The 18,951-nt window shown below is 37.7% G+C and overlaps 1 protein-coding gene across 4 annotated transcripts in view; it reads right to left on the bottom strand.

Moving 5' to 3' along the window:
• The window catches only part of exoc2 (exocyst complex component 2), a 262,605-nt gene that overhangs the window by 142,268 nt on the left and 101,386 nt on the right, over positions 1-18,951 (bottom strand). For all 4 annotated transcript variants that reach the window (XM_080202796.1, XM_080202788.1, XM_080202812.1 and 1 more), the window contains exons 7-9: positions 5,084-5,164; positions 2,564-2,709; positions 2,356-2,437 (exon numbers count right to left, since the gene is read on the bottom strand). In XM_080202796.1, coding sequence (XP_080058922.1) covers positions 2,356-2,437; positions 2,564-2,709; positions 5,084-5,164 — 309 coding nt within the window. The remainder of the gene's footprint in view (positions 1-2,355; positions 2,438-2,563; positions 2,710-5,083; positions 5,165-18,951) is intronic.

The raw sequence follows: 18,951 nt of genomic DNA, 5'->3' as shown, positions 1-18,951 counted from the left end.
AAAAATCTGGAATTAAGAATCTACTGATGACCATGAAACCATTGTGTGTTATCAGAAAAACCCATCTGGTTCACTAAAGGGCAGCACGGTGGCACAGTGGTTAGCACTGCTGCCTCACAATCCGAGGGATCCAGATTCGATTCCCAGCTTGGGTCACTGCCCGTGTGGAGTTTGCATGTTCTCACCAAGTCTGCGTGGGTTTCCTCAGGGTGTTCTGGTTTTTTTCTATAGTCCAAAAGATTAGATGAATTGGCCATGTTAAATTCTCCCTCAGTGTACCTGAACAGGCACCGGAATGTAGCATCTAGGGGATTTTCACAGTAACTTCATTGCATTATGAACGGAAGCCTACCTGTGACTAATAAATAAACTTTAAAAATAAATAAACTTTAATGTCCTTAAGGGAAGGAAATATGCCATCCCTACCTGATCTGGCCTACATGTGACTCCAGAGCCACAGCAATGTGATTTACACTCAGCTGAACAAGGGCAACTAGGGATAGGCAACAAATGTTGGCCAGCCAGTGATACGCATATCTCATGAATGGCTTTTAAAAAAATTAAGACAGCATTTGCACATGTAAATCAGAGTTCCTTTAAGTAGCAAAACATTAGAAACCTCTTGCAACACTATATAAAAGTTAGTGAATCGTATGAGAAATTGAGGAGTACACTCCTTGAATTTAATAGTTTCATTGTTCTTGTTCTACATCCACAGGGTAAACCCATTTTGGATAGCGAGTGTGATGCTATGAGGGGCCACTCTTAAGGGGCACCAAGATGTCTCTCCTACCTTACCACCAGAAAAAAAGTCAAGTAGGATTGTTATTATCTTTATAATCATCAATTGTTTTTCTTATCCAGCTTCCTCCTGAAGCTGTTAATTGGCCATGAAATAACTGGCTTCCTCAAGGAAGTCTGTTTCACACATCCAATCGTCTTACCTCACTCATTAATCTGAAAGTACTGCCCACTAATCCTAAACTCATCATTCAAGTTAAATGGTTTTCCTACTTCAATTTGTTTAAACAAAGAATGATTTATATATTATAGCCAATTCCACCTGGAATTCCAGCCACGGGTGAATATTAGGAGATACTTCATATCGCTCAAAGATATATTCCATTGAGAAAGAATGGCTGTATGGGAAGAATGCACAATTTGTGGCTAACTAAGGCAGTTAAGGGTGGTGTCAAATTGAAAGAAAAGATATATAATGTTGTTAACATTAGAGGTAGGCCAGAAAATTGGGAACACTTTAGAAATCAGCAAAGGATAACCAATAAAGTAATAGGAGGGAAAAATTTGAGTATGAAAGAAAACTAGAAACAGATTAGTAATTAAGCACTATGATCTGTGAAAGAGCCTATGATCTCCTTAACTAATTCTGAACATCTTTGGAATTTTTTTCCTACCCTCTTTCAGAAGTCTTAGTAGCTGCTAATTGACAAGAGCACAGAGGAGCGTAATAAGACCATAAGACACAGGAGCACAATTAGGCCATTCGGCCCATCCAGTCTGCTCTGCCATTCAATCATGGCTGATATTTTTCTCAACCCATTCTCCTGCCTTTTCTCCATAACCCCTGATCCCAATGCATAATTAGAAATGACTGCGTCAGATGGACTAAAAGGTTCAGTTGGACTTTGTCGTCCATTCATTATAGTGGATTTGAAATTTGCAAAAGATTTTAAAATAAACTATTAAATGGTTTCACAATATCGAAGTATCCAGGTGATCAGATTATGCCTTTGAGATGCCCACGTGATTACAACCTCCAAATTTGGAATGCGAGTGATTTGCTCAAGAGTTCCATGCTGAAGAATGAACGTATCCACAGTGACCTTCAGAAGGCTTGTTGCAGGTAAAGAGCTTCACAGCAATGTTGATTTGATGACCAATGCTGCAGACAAGGTCACGACAAAGTTTAACTCATGCAGGATTTCCGGTGCTATCCAAATAAAACCACTATCCTTTATTAATGTGACCGATCAAAACAAAAGACTGCAATCATTCTGAAAAATAGGTAACGTGGTGTGTCTGTCAAATCAAAGTGATGGATGTCATCCAAGAATTCAGGTGACTGCAAGGTATAGATTCCCACCTAATATTCGTTGGGTTAACATTGATTATGAATTCTTAATCTAGTTGCAATGCCAGCGAATCTCATATGAATTTGAAATTTTGCCAGGAACACTGTTTAATGTAGTTTCTCTAAGTCCTAAGTTCTCAAATAAATGATATGTTAGCAGTAAAAAGTTACAGTACATTCCAGACTTTTACTACATTTTCAAACATATTTGTTGCTAAATAGAATCTATTTCTTACAAATATAAGAATTACTGCCTCGCTTACCCTTTTGGAACACTCGAACTTCTGTTTTCCCAAACAGTGACTTAGCCTTTTCATAGTCATTTATAACTACATCATAATCGCCCTTAAAAAAAAGAGAGATGCATCTCATAGAATATTAGAATACCAAAAGTAATAATAGAAATAATGAGGAATCATAGAAATAAGTAGCCTAAGTTTTTTTTTATATAAAGTGTTAATAATCATTTACCTTCTGAATGTTCCTTTCAATATTAAGAGGAAGATTGAATAGAAATTTAAAACGTTGAAGAACATTTAAGGCATTTCTTGTGGAGTCTGCTTTGTCTTTGCGTCCCAAGACTTCTTGGAATAGTGTATCTGCAGTGTTGCTTGCTCCTGGAAAGAAATAAAAGATTTGTTATATAAATGTATTACTACAACTGAGAATGCAGCTGCCATCACAAATGCCACACACTGATACAAATCAGCAGTCTGCTTGTCAAAAGATTGATAGTTTCAATCAAACATATTTTAAATCAAGGGCTATTAGCTAGTATTTACATCGTAGCTTCAACATCAATGCAGACCACTGTTCACAGCTGTAATGCAAATATAACTCAGCATCAGAATTAGGGCCAAATCTGACATTAAGGCTGAAGTGAGACTTCAGTTGGACATGGAAGCTTCATTGTTTCACTTCACAACAGGTAAGGCCTTACCCTTAAATTCCACGGCAGTAGTTCAGTATTGTGAACCACTTCACACCAATGCTAAGCATTCAATGCAAGTGAAATTATAACACTCTTACATGAGACTGTCAAAATAAAGGAGCAAACTTCATCTAATATCCTAAAATAGAAGGTGAATTCAGTTAGTAAGCAAGCTAGTAGAAAAAGAACACCAGTAACTGTCTAGATCACGAACACATGCTGGGAGCTGTTTCGCTTCCTATACGAGAGGAGGTTTCAATGTTAAGGACTCTTGCTCAACTCACTTTAAGAATTATTTTTACCTCATTCAAACAGTTTACCATTGTGTACTGGCCTGCCAACTAACATTTTTGTATTTGCAAAGGCATATATTTCTCCTCAAATATGAAAACAACAATCAGAAATGGAGTTTATAAATTGTAAAGTATGCTGATCATTGTTCATGCATTTGCTTTCAAAATACTGCTGAACATTCTTCCCCAACAGTCTTGGGGAAGAACTTTCACCAATTATTAATGCCTACTTTGCTTCCCTTTCAGTTTTTAACAAGAAAACAAACATTTAAATTTGGCAAAAACAAAAAAAAAGTCTAAAATAGAGTTGTTGTTTAATGTTACCAAAAAGGGATTGCATTATTTGGTCTGGTGACTATACTTTAAGCAAGATAGAAAAAAAGCACATCGATCACACTGGGTGGCTTGCATGCCATTTTCTGCAGTCAGCTCCCTGGGTGGCCTTCAGAAATTAAATGTAGTCTGCTAAATACCCACATTCACATTTAGTTCCAATGTGTACATTGAGTACGAGATTTTTATGCATCAGCATAAGCATTTCAGCGGGATTTATTTCTCCATTATGGAATTTTAAAAAATCAACTTTACTGCAAAGTTAGCTTTCTTATTTTATACGAATTGCAATATTATCCACTTTAAAGGAACCAGCTCATTTATTCACGTTTATTTACTCAAGTTAAAGGAAAAGTACTTGTTTATTTACTGTACATTATCGTGATTCATTTCCCTTCCAGCAACTTGTAAGAATGTTAAAGAGATATGTCAAATACAGTACTCGTATTTCAGTAATAAAATAGAAAACCCAGAGACCAGTCTGTACTTAAAAACTTGCTGCATTTCCATTTCAGATTTGCTCCATCTTAACCCGGATGATACTGAACAATTTCAGAAAAGAAATCTTTCTCACAATAAATATGCAAGATGGAAAAAGCTATTGGCAATGTATGCTGTACAAGTATGAGTGTGAAATTATTTTCATACTTAATTTTTAGCATATGCTGTATGACTAATAAATTGAGGCCATTAAAAGTGCAATTTTACTATAAAATATGGCTGTCATCAAGTTGATTATTTAATAATTTTTGCTTTTAAGATAAAATTAATTGAATTGTACTAGTTTCAACTTTGCTTCAGTTACACAGTCCCTATATCAAATTTCTCATAAAATCACCACATTAGACACATATACACTCTTCCGTTTCAGCAGCTCCAATGGCAAAGATACAAGTTTACTTACATCAGAGACTTGTAGCTGAAGCTGGACAGTTTCAGTAAACCAGATCATTCATACTGCATACTAATGGAAAACTACTATTGTGTAAAGTGACTCTCCTGACCCCCACATTTAAGGCACCTACCATCACTGAAATAAATTATTCTTCATAAAACCCGTCAATTTTCCAGTTTCCATACCTTCATATTCTTATATTAAATTGTACAACAACAGTCACACATCAGTATGAGTTCAGTATGGAGAGTATTAGTCTGTGCACACCTGGATGTATAAATACAATATCAAAAATGACAAGTCATTGTCCATCTTTTTAAATGGGATACAGATGCTGCAATCTTAAACCTGAGGCACACTTTTCCCATTGCAAAGATAAAAATACACACTAACACAATTAGTGTTCATTATCATATTGTAACTTGGATGTAGTTCAAAATACCAAGATCACTGTCCGCTTACAAGCCTTTTAAGCAGTGATTCAGTTGTATTGAATAACTATTTCCATACATAGGTATCACTGGAAAAGCACAACTTACTGTTAAGTACATTCTCCAATCTCTGCGTCATGGATCCTTCCACTTTTTCCGTCCCATCCACTTCCAGCTTTTGATGAATTGCTGGAATAAAATATGCAGTTAACTCAATGGGCAATCACTTATTCCAAGCTAAAAGAAATGTATAACTTTAAACACCGCTTTTTTTTCCACAACCACTTTCACCACTTTAGGTTCCTGGATCTAATACAAAAATAACTTCCAATTTCCTCCAGATAGCTAACAAAACTAAGGGTACATAACTACACAAACTGTAAAATAAGTGATCTAACATGTAGCCTTCTTTTATTACAGAAGTATTCTGCCCAATATATGGATTGAATTTTTGAGTGAAAGAATATTAATAAATCTAAAGTCCCTTTTAAATACTGACAATTAGCAATACTCAACAAAATCAATGATAAACTGAATAGTTCCAGATCATTCATATTATATTGATGGAAAATTGGCTAAGAAACTTCAGAAAATATTTTTATTGTGTAAAGTAGATCTCGTGTCTCCCACGTTTATAGCACCTACCTTCACTCAAATACATTCTTGCTGCATTAAGAACCTATCAATTTTCCTGTCTTCAAAGCTTAATATTCCTATATTAAACTATACAACAATGATCACACTTTCCAGTATGAGATCAGTTTGGAGAGTATCATCATGAGCAAACCAAATTGAAAGTATTAAACTCAAAATTTGCTCACCTGAATGTCAAAAAATATAGAAGATAACAAAGCATAAAAATCACAACTGCATATTGAAAATTAACAGATTCTGAATAGATGCAAACCCAAGAAATAAATTACCTATCCTGAAGCATTTTTTTTCAGGCATTAAGTAATAAGTATCCCAAAAGCAGAGTGACAGCACCCAGCAGTTTGACAGTTTGAGGAAAGCTTCATGTTGCATGCCCACATGGAAATGTTAGGGTTTTGCAGATACCCTATACATGGCCTCTTACCATGCCATAGCAACCAGGTTCACACCCATTCAAGTTTGTTTGCTTTTATCCAGTTTTTGTGCAAGGCCTTTCACGCCCAAGCATTCTACAGAAATAGGCAAGGGCAGACATCATTAAAGACTGATAACCAACTGGCCTGTTTAAGATATTGAGGGCGTTTCTCCCATCCCAGCAGGAGAATCGTGCTTCAGCTGATTTGCGGGATTGCAGCGAGCATTCACACTGTGCTGGCATCTCCCAGGCCTAGATTTCTGGTGGCATCTGTGCAGCACCAGAAATCAGCTGGGAGGTGAGGCTAACATTTAAATAGTATTTTACATTCTATTTAGACACTATTCGTGGGCCCGGGACTGAATTCTCCGGGCCTGCTGACATCTCCCATACCACCAGAGTGTTTCACTCCAACAGGGATTATTGTAGCTTCCCACTTTCCAGGAACTATTGGATTGATCCTGCTGGAATGAAGTGGGGGGCACTCGAGGCCCCTGGGAGGTCGGGCAGTGGGGGTGAAACATGGGCACCCTGGCACTGCCCAAGGAAAAAGTGCCCACCGGGCACAGGGCAATGCTGAGGGAGCTGGGCCTTTGGGGGCAGAGCTGAGGGGGAGATCGGTGGGAGTGGGGGCCTCGCTGCCACTTTGCATTGGGATCCGTTCGGGGCTGAAGGGACGCCAGCAATCGGGGTGGGGGGTGGGGGGTGTCTGTCTGAGAGTTTGGAGATTTTAGTCTGAACTCCCGCTGAAAAGAAAGCGAGAATCCCTCCAGTTTTCCTGCGAATTCGACGCTTAGATTTTTTTTGGGAGAATTATTCCCATTATGTTTCCTTTTAAGGTTTCTCAGGAATCCAAAATGTTGACCATAGTTGGTATTATGATGACAAGCCTCAAAATAAATTAAAAAACACTGCATTATTGCTCTGAAAATGAAAAGAAAAAAACATTTGACTTTTTATTTCCCAGAATGAATCAATGTAGAACAATTAAAAATAAATCAATTTTTACCAGCAACCACTGTGTTTTGTGTCAGTCAAGAGTAAATTACACCTGACTGTTCTAACTGTGTAACTAACAATCTAGTAACTCAACAGTAAATTCAAACACAAACTCTTGAGCTCAGAGATATTGGTACTGGCTACAGCAAAACTGCTAAAGCAGTAACTATCTGAAGCCTTTGGTTGTGGAAAACAAACCAGTACAACAGCAAAAGTCATGGCACTTTAAATAAAACACGAGTACGAAATCACATGCTTCACTTCTTAACTGCATCATAATATTTCACGGGGGTGTTCATCCCCACAGCCTATTTAAAAAGGCTATTGTATCAGATGCAGAATGAAGACTATGCAGTTTACTATCTCAAGCTCAAGACATGCGTTCATCAGCAATAATTTTAATTCATGTGTTCTCAGAGTTAAATTAATCTGTCTGGTCTCAGATTTAAATTAATATTTTTTAAATGACATATTTGTCATCTAATATATATATATTGCATTTCAAAATTTGATTTGTGTGGGTCTCTCAGTTGAACATAGTGAAAGCGTCTGATGTGGTCACAGTATTTCCCCGATACCTCCCCTGTCTGCTGTGAGGGCGAGCCACCAGGTTCTCTGGACTCCTTTTAGTTTCCCCCATATTCCCCTTCCTTTGCACCGTAGTTGCAGCCACCTCCCTATTGCACTTAGCTTGATCTCTTAATTCAAAAGCAACTACTTCAGATAATTACTAAAGTTAAATCCCCTACTTTTAGTAGAAAATTTTTGGTATGAAAAACAACTGTCTTCTTGAAGAAAACAGTTATTTGGGTTACAAAGCTCCTCATCCGTATTTCTTTTTAAGCAGTACTAGAAAGAACTATTGTTAAACACTACAAGAAATTAACTGAATAGTCTTTATTTTTAATGAGATTCGCAGACATTAAATTAATCTTGTACTCTCCCAGAACAGGCAATTCTTCCTTTCTTGAGCTATCACTTAAACAAAAATTCTGTGAAATAAAATTTACATTTATACCACATTTTATCACTTTGAAATGTAGAAAAGCAATTTCTATAATGAACTAATTTTGAAGTACAGTTTCTTTTATATGGCTGTCAAAATTATGGGAACTCATACATAATGGCATAGTTATAAAATGTCACAGACAAGTAGCAAAGTCACTACAGTAGCTATAAACAAGAAACAGACCATGAAAACTGGTTTGTACAAAATTCTGTAATATCAGCTTCGTTTTGAAAAAAAAATCATGCTCTGCCAAGTATGCAAAACATCAGTCCTCTCAACCTCAACACACCACCAGTAGACTGACCTCCTCTGCAGACTTTAAAAAAAACTTTTAATTTGACAATCCTGATACTTGATCCATACCATGGCATTCAAGATTAGTCCCTTATAAAAGAGCAACAAAAGGCTGACGTTTCAAAATAAGACACAAGTACTTTTACCCAAACTGGTGGTTCATTACTTTGTTAAGTGCTTTATTTTTATACTCATTACGAATTATGCTTCATTCATTTTGTGTTGCAGAGTCACGCACACTTAAAGCTTGGTTGAAATGATGCATATTAAATGTTCCTGGAGTCATCAAACCAAAACCAAAAAAAGTCTAATATCCAAATCTCCCTGATCTGGATTAATAAAACCCAAACATTTCAAGCAAAAACAATCCTTGTGCTAATCAAATCATGTTGTGTTTCAAAAACTGCATTTTCTGCACCTACAAAAGCTTGATAATTTAGAATTTAGTGTGAAATTGTAGTCTTGTTCTCTCTCAAATTAAACAGTAAATGTAGTTAAAACATGAATTCACATGAAGCAAATGGTATTAAGAGCAGAAATTCTGAAAACGTTTTGTTTTCAGTATTTCATACATTAAATCAATTATTATAATGCTTTTCCTGCCCTATCTTCTTTTTTTAATTCCTAGATCTGCCAAATCCAGGAAGGAAGAAATGCATATTGATTGCACTACGTACCTAACTAAAAGCTTTTATAAACTATTTCTAACATGAGATTTTATTTTGACCTGTTTGTAGAATGTGTGCTGTGTTACTATCTGCGTTTGTAATTAAATCTACCAGGATTCCAGTAACCAAAACAACATTTTGTGCTTCATAATGCTTTAAAATTGGAAGAGCATTTTAAAGAAATTAGGACATAAAATTACAACTTGACATTTCTGGTAGTTGTTGAGGACTCTTTCAGCCAGTTGCGCAATAACTGTTGTGACCTGTTTAGCTGGCCCAGAATTAGTATGATGCACGTTTACATGTGCAGCCTGAGGCCCTTTTCCCTCCCTCACTACTGACACAGTATTCTCAAAACATTTTATGTCTAATTTATATAACTGTCAGCCTTTAACAGAAACTACATCATGAAAAGGGAGGGAGAGACCTCCAACTATGCTTTTAAGCTTTTTTACAACCATTCTTATACCATTGAAAAATACAAAGCAGCTGCAATTAAGTTTAGAAATTGAATTGTCACATGTTTCCATTCAATTTCTATTCAGGATCTCCCGTCACCTTTCCTCATTTCGAACAAGAGTGATTTGTTCCATTCAAATTTGATTTATTAAACTGCAAGTGGCTGTACACTCATAAACTTATGAACACTTAGGCTGTATTCTTATGCACAATGCTAATTCTGGAAACGGGCTTTTTTTTAATGCCACTTTTAACTGCCTCTGTCACAAGCAGTTTTAGCAGGCAACCAGTAAATGACACAACCTCACTGAAACATAAATGGATTTCTCATGGCATTTCTAACCATGAGTCACAGGATATGTTTTTTGTTATACTGTGGAACCTACTGTTCCAGCAGGATTGGAGATCTCCTCCATAACACTGTTTATTTCCCTATTTCTAGCATACTGCTCCCCACTCAGCAACATACACTCTGCCCCTCCTTTCCCAACAGGGTCTTTTCTTCTATCCACTTAAACAAGGTGTCTATCTTTCCCTCTTCTGGCATGCCATATAAACTGAAGGTTTGGACAGTTGATGAGGAACAAGTGCAAAGATTTTAGTTGGACAAAATACATAGTGGAGTTCCTCTACTATAGAAATGTTCAGAAACGCTAAAGGCAGCTCGAAAGTTAGAGTGAGAGGCACAAAACATGTCTGCTGGCAGGATAATGGAAATTGAAGTTAATGCAGATAAGTACAAAATACATGAGGGAAGGAAAATTAAGTGACATTCGCATTTCAAGCCAAATATTGAAACAATTAAAATTGAGAGATTAGGAATTTTAACAGACTCGACAATCCACATGTCCAATGAACGTAGAACAGCAATCAAAGTTAAAAGTATGTTGAACAATATTACCATACAATTTGAATACGAGTCAGATGAAGTTTTGGTCAAACTGACATGGTCTTGTAAAACTGCACCTGATTAATTTTTCTGGTTCTGGCTGTTCAGATCCAAGGGAATTATTCAAGAGCTGAACATAAAGAAAAACCACAAGATTGGTCCTTACAGTCAAAGTTTTTACTTGCGAGGAAAGACTGCTAAAATTGGAACTTTTAGGCCTGGGAATAGGACGTCTGAAGGGCATGGAAAAGGTAAATGTTGAATATTACTTTAAACTAAATTGCAAGATTGAAATAGAGTTCAAAAGCCTAAAAGCTAAATTTAGGATCGGCATCAGATGATTATTCGTCATACAAAGATGTGGAGATGCTAGCATTGGACTGGGGTGGACACAGTAAGTCATCTCATGACACCAGATTAAAGTCCAACAGGTTTATTTGGAATCACGAGCTTTCGGAGCAGTGCTCCTTCATCAGGTGAGCCGTAATTCCAAATAAGCCTATTGGACTGGTGTTGTGAGACTTCTTAAAGTTTACACAGTCACCAAAGTACCGAATAGACTTCCTGATAGAATAATGGGGATTAAAAACTCACGAAACATTTTGAAAACAACTTGATTTGGCAATAAGGGAACTTTCTGGATGATTGATTTTAGATGGACCAAAATGCATTATCTTGTTCATAATTATTTGATGAATATATGCAGGCACACGCAATATTTGCAACAAAGGCAGAAGTGACACTGGCGAATGTAATGAGAGCTACTCTAGGTTTTCCAAAAGCAGACTGTCTAATTATACTAGTGACCTTTTACATATAACTCAGCTTTTTTTTTTAAGAGCTCTGTTATTTCCATTATTTTGACAAGGATGAAATCAGTGCTAATTCCATCCTCTTCCAAGGCCTAAAAGCTCAGTTTTCTCCTGCTCATTCTTGCCAAGTTAATGGGACCAGCACAGTCCCAAATAGTTAATCCAACAAGATTTCTGAAAGCACTGAAAAGAAACAAAACTAATCCATCCAAAAGAATGTCCATGATCTTAGGCATGCCTATCACTATACAACTGTTCTTGCTGCAAAAGATGATGCGAATGTCACTTAAGTCAAGAATCTTAGTGTTAAAATGCATTACTAGCTAGGTATGTATAAAAATGAATTTGTATTAAAATGGACATTGAAAACTATATAACCTTCAAAGTAGTTATTTTTATAAGATTGTATTTACCAGCAAACCTAGGCTATTTCCCAATAAATCTGCAGCAAAGTCACATGCATTAACATTCATATGTAAACACCTCATAACCAAATATATGAAACAAATTTAAAGACCGTCCATTGTTAACTTCTAAAATGAACAGAAAAAGGGAGTACTGTTCTATAAATGTTAAATTACGTAGCAAGCTGTTATGAATACAAGGGGGAGTGGCATGATTAAGTATAACCTAATCACAGGGTTCAGGTAAAATTTATATTAACCACTCAAATTTCACACTTGAACTTCATGACATTTGAATTCTAATTAGGTGTAATTAATTAGATGAGCAGTGTGTATTATTTTCGATTTATAAACCAACAGCACATCATTAGTGCAAATTCACACATAGTGTACTAAACTAAATCATAATCAGTTCTTAAATTGCTTTCTAAATTAAATAGTTAAATTACAGACCGTCTAATCTTTGATAGATTTGTGTAGCCTTAAACAGGGCCAGAAGTTTACAAATAGACTTTTCTAAGTCTTCAAGAAAACAATCAGAACCACTGAAAAGACAAAGACTGGAATTCTCCAACCTCATCCACGTCTGGGATTCTCCAATCCTGCTGCAGTGAATGGCTAAGTGCCAAAGTCTTCATTCTTGCTGGCAGCGTGGTATGAGACTAGAGAATTCTGGCCAAAACTCCATTTTGCTCAAATATGTTTAGCATGAGAAAACGATATAGAAAGATGGTGGGCAAGCACAATTCATTGACTAATGCATAATATCTTCATTACTATTCTTGGAATACTGCCTCAAACTACACTATAATACCCCATTTCCAATTCTTCTAATCTTCTCAAAATATAACAGATATCCATGATTTTCAACTGGTCCATGCTCTTAACTGTCAACAAAGTGATTATACAAGATGCTAGCATTTCATCTGATTCCTATTTTCAGCATAATTTCAGAACCATAGCAAAATTAAAAGGAAACGTTAATTTTGGGATTAAAACGGAGGAACATTTTGGACCCCAACGTCTGCTCTGGATATTTTGCTAACATTTACAATAAATGGATTTCTGTGCACATTCTACTGGCCTGGGTGCATTAAATTACTTGCAGCAAAGCCAGGCTCATTTTTCTCATTGTTGACAAGCCTGCTCCCTTCTCACTTTCTCAAATCCAACTAAGCACTTGTAGCAAATGCTCAGACTGAGACAAAAAAATATATTGCAAGGTCAATGTGGAGTGGATGCACTACAAAGAAATACCTATTGCCCTAATGTTTTCAATTCAATGAAATTCATTTCTGAAGTATTCCACAAAGGAACTAGTTACTGGTACAGTCCAAAAACAAACATACAGACAAAGAACTGATTTGAATTTAGTACACACCATTCATTATAACCAATTCCCAGCCAGTAATTAACTTTACAGTTACATTTGAGCGCTGGATACAATTCCAGTACAAAGGATGCTGATCTCCACTCAGATCAATGGCAGCCAGGCAGACAGACAGACCTGAATACATTATTTGAGCACCTTTTCTCTATTTACTGAACAAAGCAAGTCTAGTGGAGACTATTTTCATTAGAATCATGACCACCTAATTCCATGCAACTTTCTGACCATAATAAAATACCACAAGGTCAATTTGACTAATTTGGATTCTAAGTATGCAATTGAATAGTTCTCATGTAATTACTCACACTGTATTGTTGCACTATTTGGCAAGTTAAAGCAAAAGCACAAGATGCATGCAGCACTTTGAAACAATATTGGCAACATGCTGGCTCTACTCATTGAGATCCTGATTTAAGTCATATTTCTCAGCAAAAGAGGAATATCAGTTGAGAATTATTCTGGGTGAGACACTGCCACATCCTTGGAGTGCAAAGCAGGAGGGAGAGAGACAAGATCAGCAAAAAATGGTGTTTTGCTAATGGCCCCGGAGTAGGCAGACTATGCACCTCTTTTCTTGGTGACAGTTCTAATCAATCAGGCAGACAAATTTAAGAGAATAAAATTAGTGTTTTAAAATGTTACTGCAAAATATTCATAAGTTCATAAAATATAGGAGCAGAATTAGGCCATTCTGCCCATCGAGTTCGCTCCGCCATTCGATCATGGCTGAGGTGCTCCTCATCCCCATTTTCTTGCCTTCTCCCCATAACCTTTCAACCCACTACCAATTAAAAATCTGTCTAACTCCTCCTTAAATTTACTCACTGTTCCAACATCCACCACACTCTGGGGTAGTGAGTTCCACAGATGCACAACCCTTTGGGAGAAACAGTTTCTCCTCAACTCTGTTTTAAATTTGCTACCCCTTATCCTAAGACCAAGACGATTCATGCAACAGTCGGATATTAGCTCTTGGTGTATACATTATCGCACTACTTGTGACATACAACAATGCGCCAAGGCAATGTTATTAGCCAAAAATGTGGGTTTTTTTTAAGTTGTCAAAATTATTGACTTTTACTGCCATTTGCAATTCCCGAGAACAATGGGTCAGTTTAAGATGACTATGACTCATCTTTGACTTTTTACAGCTTGACTGTGGAGATGAAGCTCACTTCCTTTTGTGCATTGTCTGTAACAACAAGCCCGAATTGGTAAAAATACTATCAAGTTGTCAACCAAACTACCTGACAGTAAGATGCACTGACACGACTTCCTTTTTCTTCTAGGGATCATCTCAATGCCAAAAACCTCCCAAACTCGAGTTACCTTATTTCTAAAATTCTTTCTGATGCTTTCAAGATTTAGAAACCTCGATGTCCTCCTTTGCATTAAAAATCTTTTAATTTAAATTCTGAAAAGTATGATTAGGGAGCAAATTCTCACAAATTAGTTTTGCGTCTGTACATTAAATTATTATATGAAACCTCAGGAACGTCAAATTGACTCTTTCCTAAATTGACTTGTACATCATCTTTTAACACATCTATGCGGTTCTGCTGCCAGCGCCCTCAGGAAATGTCAAATCTGTAGCAGCTCATTTTTGGAAAATGTACTGAAGCTGGAGAGTTTGTGCTTTTATGTCAAATTCATTCAAAAGCCGAGCACAAAGAGAAGCTTTATTACTAAATTCAAATTAAATTCCATTAGGTGTAAGCCTGCTCTTTATTTCTTCAGGGAGAGGTGGTCTGAAACCATTCATCAGAATCTTGTGGTCTGCAACTTCAGTCTTCACTGGAAATACTACAGCTGACCAGGCCGGGTAAAGCATGATCTCTGCTGCCATTTATCCTGGCAGCCTGTTTATTTTGGCTCAGACAACAGCTGTAAGGCTTCCAAAAGTCTTAAGTTTCTGTGTCTTGCAATGGGTGAAGCCAAGGGTGACATACTCTCATAAACTGCTCTAGTTCAAAGCAGCATTGATTTTAAATGAGGAAAAAATTTGGAATGTCTTCCTGGCAGAATTATCCCATCCTACAAAAAGCTAAAGAAGCTTATACAAAGGTTTCTAATTTGCCCAAAGTATAGTCTGAGATAAAGCTGCATCATCTGTGCTAATGGAATTGGGAGCTACTCCAGAATGGGTTGAGTATCCAACACTTGGAAAGTTAATTTAACTTGGTTTATTTGAACAATGTTACACTTATAACCTTTAATTTGCTTACACTATGTAATCTTGGTCACAATGCACAGTTGTTCTGGACTAAGAGTAAAAACAACGTAAGTACAATTAAGTCAACTTATCCACAGCATTTTTTAATAATAATTACCAGCCCAAGATTCGCCCAGAATAAATGCTTGGTTTGCTATGCTGAAAGTTCCTGAGATATATAATGCACAGGCTTTGAAGTAAAGTGAACATTCAAAATGAGTAACACAGTGGTCAGCACTGCTGCTTCACAGCACCAGGGTTCTAATGCAGCCTTGGCTGACCGTCTGTGTGGAGTTTGTACGTTCTCCCCGTGTCTCCAAGGTTTTCTTCTGGGTGCTCTGGTTTCCTCCCATAGTCCAAAGTTGTGTGGGTTAGGTTGATTGGCCGTCCTAAATTTCCCCTTCGTGTCAGAGAGAACAGTAGGGTAAATACATGGGGTTACGGGAATTAGGATCTGGGTTGGATTGTTGCCAGTCAGGCTCTATGAGCCAAATGACCTCTTCCTGCACTGTTGGGATTCAATGATCCATCCTCATTGACTACTGAAATTCTTAATTGTTTATGTCAGCCTCCTATTTATTGACAACAGCTCAGCCTTCAACATCATTATTCTTACAAAATTCATTTCCAAACTCCATGAACTGGGCCTCGGCACTTCCCTCCGCGACTGGATCCTGGACTTCCTAACTCAAGACCACAATCAGTAAGGATAGGCAACGACACCTCCTCCATGATTATCCTCAACACTGGTGTCCCACAAGGCAGTGTCCTCAGCTCGTTACTGTACTCCTTATACACCTAAGACTGTGTAGCCAAATTCCCCATCAATTCAATTTTCAAATTTGCTGAGGACACCACCGTAGTGGGTCAGATCTCAAACAATGATGAGATGGAGTACAGGAAAGAGGTAGAGAATCTGGTGAATTAGTGCAACGACAATAATCTCTCCCTCAATGTCAACAGAACAAAGGAGATAGTCATCGACTTTAGGAAGCTTAGTGGAGTACATGACCCTTTCTATATGAATGGGGACAAAGTGAAAATAGTCGAGAGCTTCATGCTTCTAGGTGTCCAGATCACCAACAACTTGTCCTGGTCCCCCTATGCTGACATTATAGTTACGCAAGCCGCCAATAGCTCTATTTTCTCAGGAGACTAAGGAAATTTGGCATGTCTGCTACAACTGTCATCAACTTTTACAGATGCACCATAGAAAGCATTCTTTCTGGTTATATCACAGCTTGGTATGGCTCCTACTCTGTCCAAGACCGCAAGAAATTACAAAGGGTTGTGAATGAACCCAGTCCATCACGCAAACCAGTCTCCCATCTGTACACTTCCCGCTGCCTCAGAAAAGCGGCCAGCATAAACAAGGACCCCATGCACCCTGAACATACTCTCTTCCACCTTCTTCCGTTGGGAAAAAGATACAAAAGTCTGACAATACGTACCAACTAACTCAAGAACAGCTTCTTTCCTGCTGCCTTCAGATTTCTGAATGGACCTACTTTGTATTAAATTAATCTTTCTCTACACCCTAACTATGACAGTAACACTACACTCCGTATTCTCTTGTTTTCTTCTCTATATACTCTATGCTTTGTCTGTATAAGCACACAAGAAACTATACTTTTCACTGTATAATAATATGAGAAGAATAAATCAAATAATATCAAGGAAGATAGAGTTTGAGCCTTTATGTCAAATGCATTTGAAAGCTGAGCACAACAAACAGATTTGTTATTTAACACAAATTAAAATTCATTTGTCTAATGCCTGCATTTTTTGAGAAGATCATGGTCTGAAGCCATCCTTTTGAAACTCAATTAATTCAAGGCTCCAAACGGGGTTTTGATCTGCCACACTAAAATGGATGCACAATCCCTTTAAATAAATGTACAATCCCTTTAAAGGGGCTAACATTTCTCCAACAACACTTGTTGAAGTTGGACATGTTAAGAGTGTACCACCTAAAAAATATAGGTAAAGCAAATAGCCTCTACCCTGAGAAAAAACAGTACTTTAAACAAGTGCAAGTAAACTATTCTCAAACAGCTACACCCAGATCCCACGAGACAATTAAACCATCAAATGTGAGTTTATTTGGGGCAAAACAGTTAAAAAAAAAGTATAGCCTAAACATGTTGTTTTCCTGTATTCTCATTTAAAAGCTAAAGTGCGTAATTTTAACTCTTATTTGTACAGGTGAAGCCAATTTATTTTTAAGTGCAATTAGGTTTATGTAAAGATAATAACATACGTACAATAAACCTGTTAATTACAGACACCTTAGGGATTAGCATCAGCTGTCCTTTTGATTTCAGGTGTCTTTATTTTCAAATTAGTTACTGAATGTGCTTTTTAAGAAAAGAAACAGCTGAGATCGAGACCAACATCCTATCAGTTGCAACAATGCTAAGATCACACCAGTGATTAGCTTTCTTCAATTAACAGTTTGTAGTCAAAATTTCTACTTCAGAAAGCACTCTCACTCGGAACAAAAGTATAACTTCAGGAATGAATTGTGTTCCTCAGTTCTACTCAACAGCATTATGGCACAGATCAATAAAATGGGAACGTGTTGACAGAAACAGAAAATGTTGGAGCAACTCAGCATGTCTGACAACATCTGTGTAGAGAGAATAGGGCCAATGCTTCAAGTCAGATTTAAAAAGGTTGGCTCTGTTCATTGAATCATTACAATGAAGAAGGAGCCCATTCGGCCCATCGAGTCTGCACCGACCACAATCCCAACCAGGCCCTATTCCTGTAGCCGCATGCATTTACCCCCGCTAGTCCCCCTGACACTAAAGGACAATTTAACATGGCCAATCCACCTAACCCACACATCTCCGGACTGGAGGAGGAAACTGGACCACCTGAAGAAACCCCGCTCTCCATAGGTGCTGTCAGATCTGCTGACTTTTTCCAGCATTTTCTGATTCAGATTCCAGTATCCACAGTATTTTGCCTTAATCTTAGGATGTATTGGCAGGTTGCACCAGTTTATTAAAGCTCCAAGGAACAATTTTAGAATAGAATCATTGAAATCATAGGACCTCTTCAGTACAAAAGGAGGCCATTCGACCCATTGAGTCTGCACAGAAAACAATCCTCCTAGGCCATCTCCCCATTAGTTTATGTAATTTACCCTGCTAATCTCCCTGACACTAAGGGGCAATTTAGCATAGCCAATTCACCTAACCCACACATCTACAGATCGTGGGAGGAAACCAGAGCACCTGAAGGAAACCCACAAAGACACAAGGAGATGCTCCACACAGACAGCAACCTGAGACTGGAATCGAACCCGGGTCCCTGGCACTGTGAAGCAGCATAGTAACCACTGTACCACCGTGCCACCCGGTATTAGGCAGAAAGGAACGAGTGGGTGCTCTCACTGTTATTGCACGTTTCCCTTGTTTCAGAAGCTGATGAGTTCAGGGCTGCAATTCAGCATGAAGTGACAGCATTCTGAGAAAGCAGCAGGTTTTATCGAATGGGACACTCTTAACCCACCAACAATAGCAGAAGAAGCAGCACTCGCTCCCTGGAGTAGGACCTCACAAGGAATTGGTCCCAAAGGTAGGGCAGTTTCTCTGCCACTTTGGATGCTGCGTAAGGAACTCCACTCCCCTCACCAACCCAAGGGAATTGCCTGTGATCCTGAGTCAGTCAAAATTCAAGATACAACAGATTTGCAACAGACTGTCATGAGTTGAAGTTGTATGAAAAAACTCAGTGCTTTGAAGGCCGTCTGTAATTAATAAT

Source organism: Carcharhinus amblyrhynchos, chromosome 2 (genome assembly GCF_965287045.1).
Source record: "Carcharhinus amblyrhynchos chromosome 2, sCarAmb.v2.hapA, whole genome shotgun sequence".
In the NCBI taxonomy this organism is placed as follows: Eukaryota; Metazoa; Chordata; class Chondrichthyes; order Carcharhiniformes; family Carcharhinidae; genus Carcharhinus; species Carcharhinus amblyrhynchos.
Note: the sequence above shows the minus strand (reverse complement) of the source record. Positions and strands in the feature narration are given on the sequence as shown.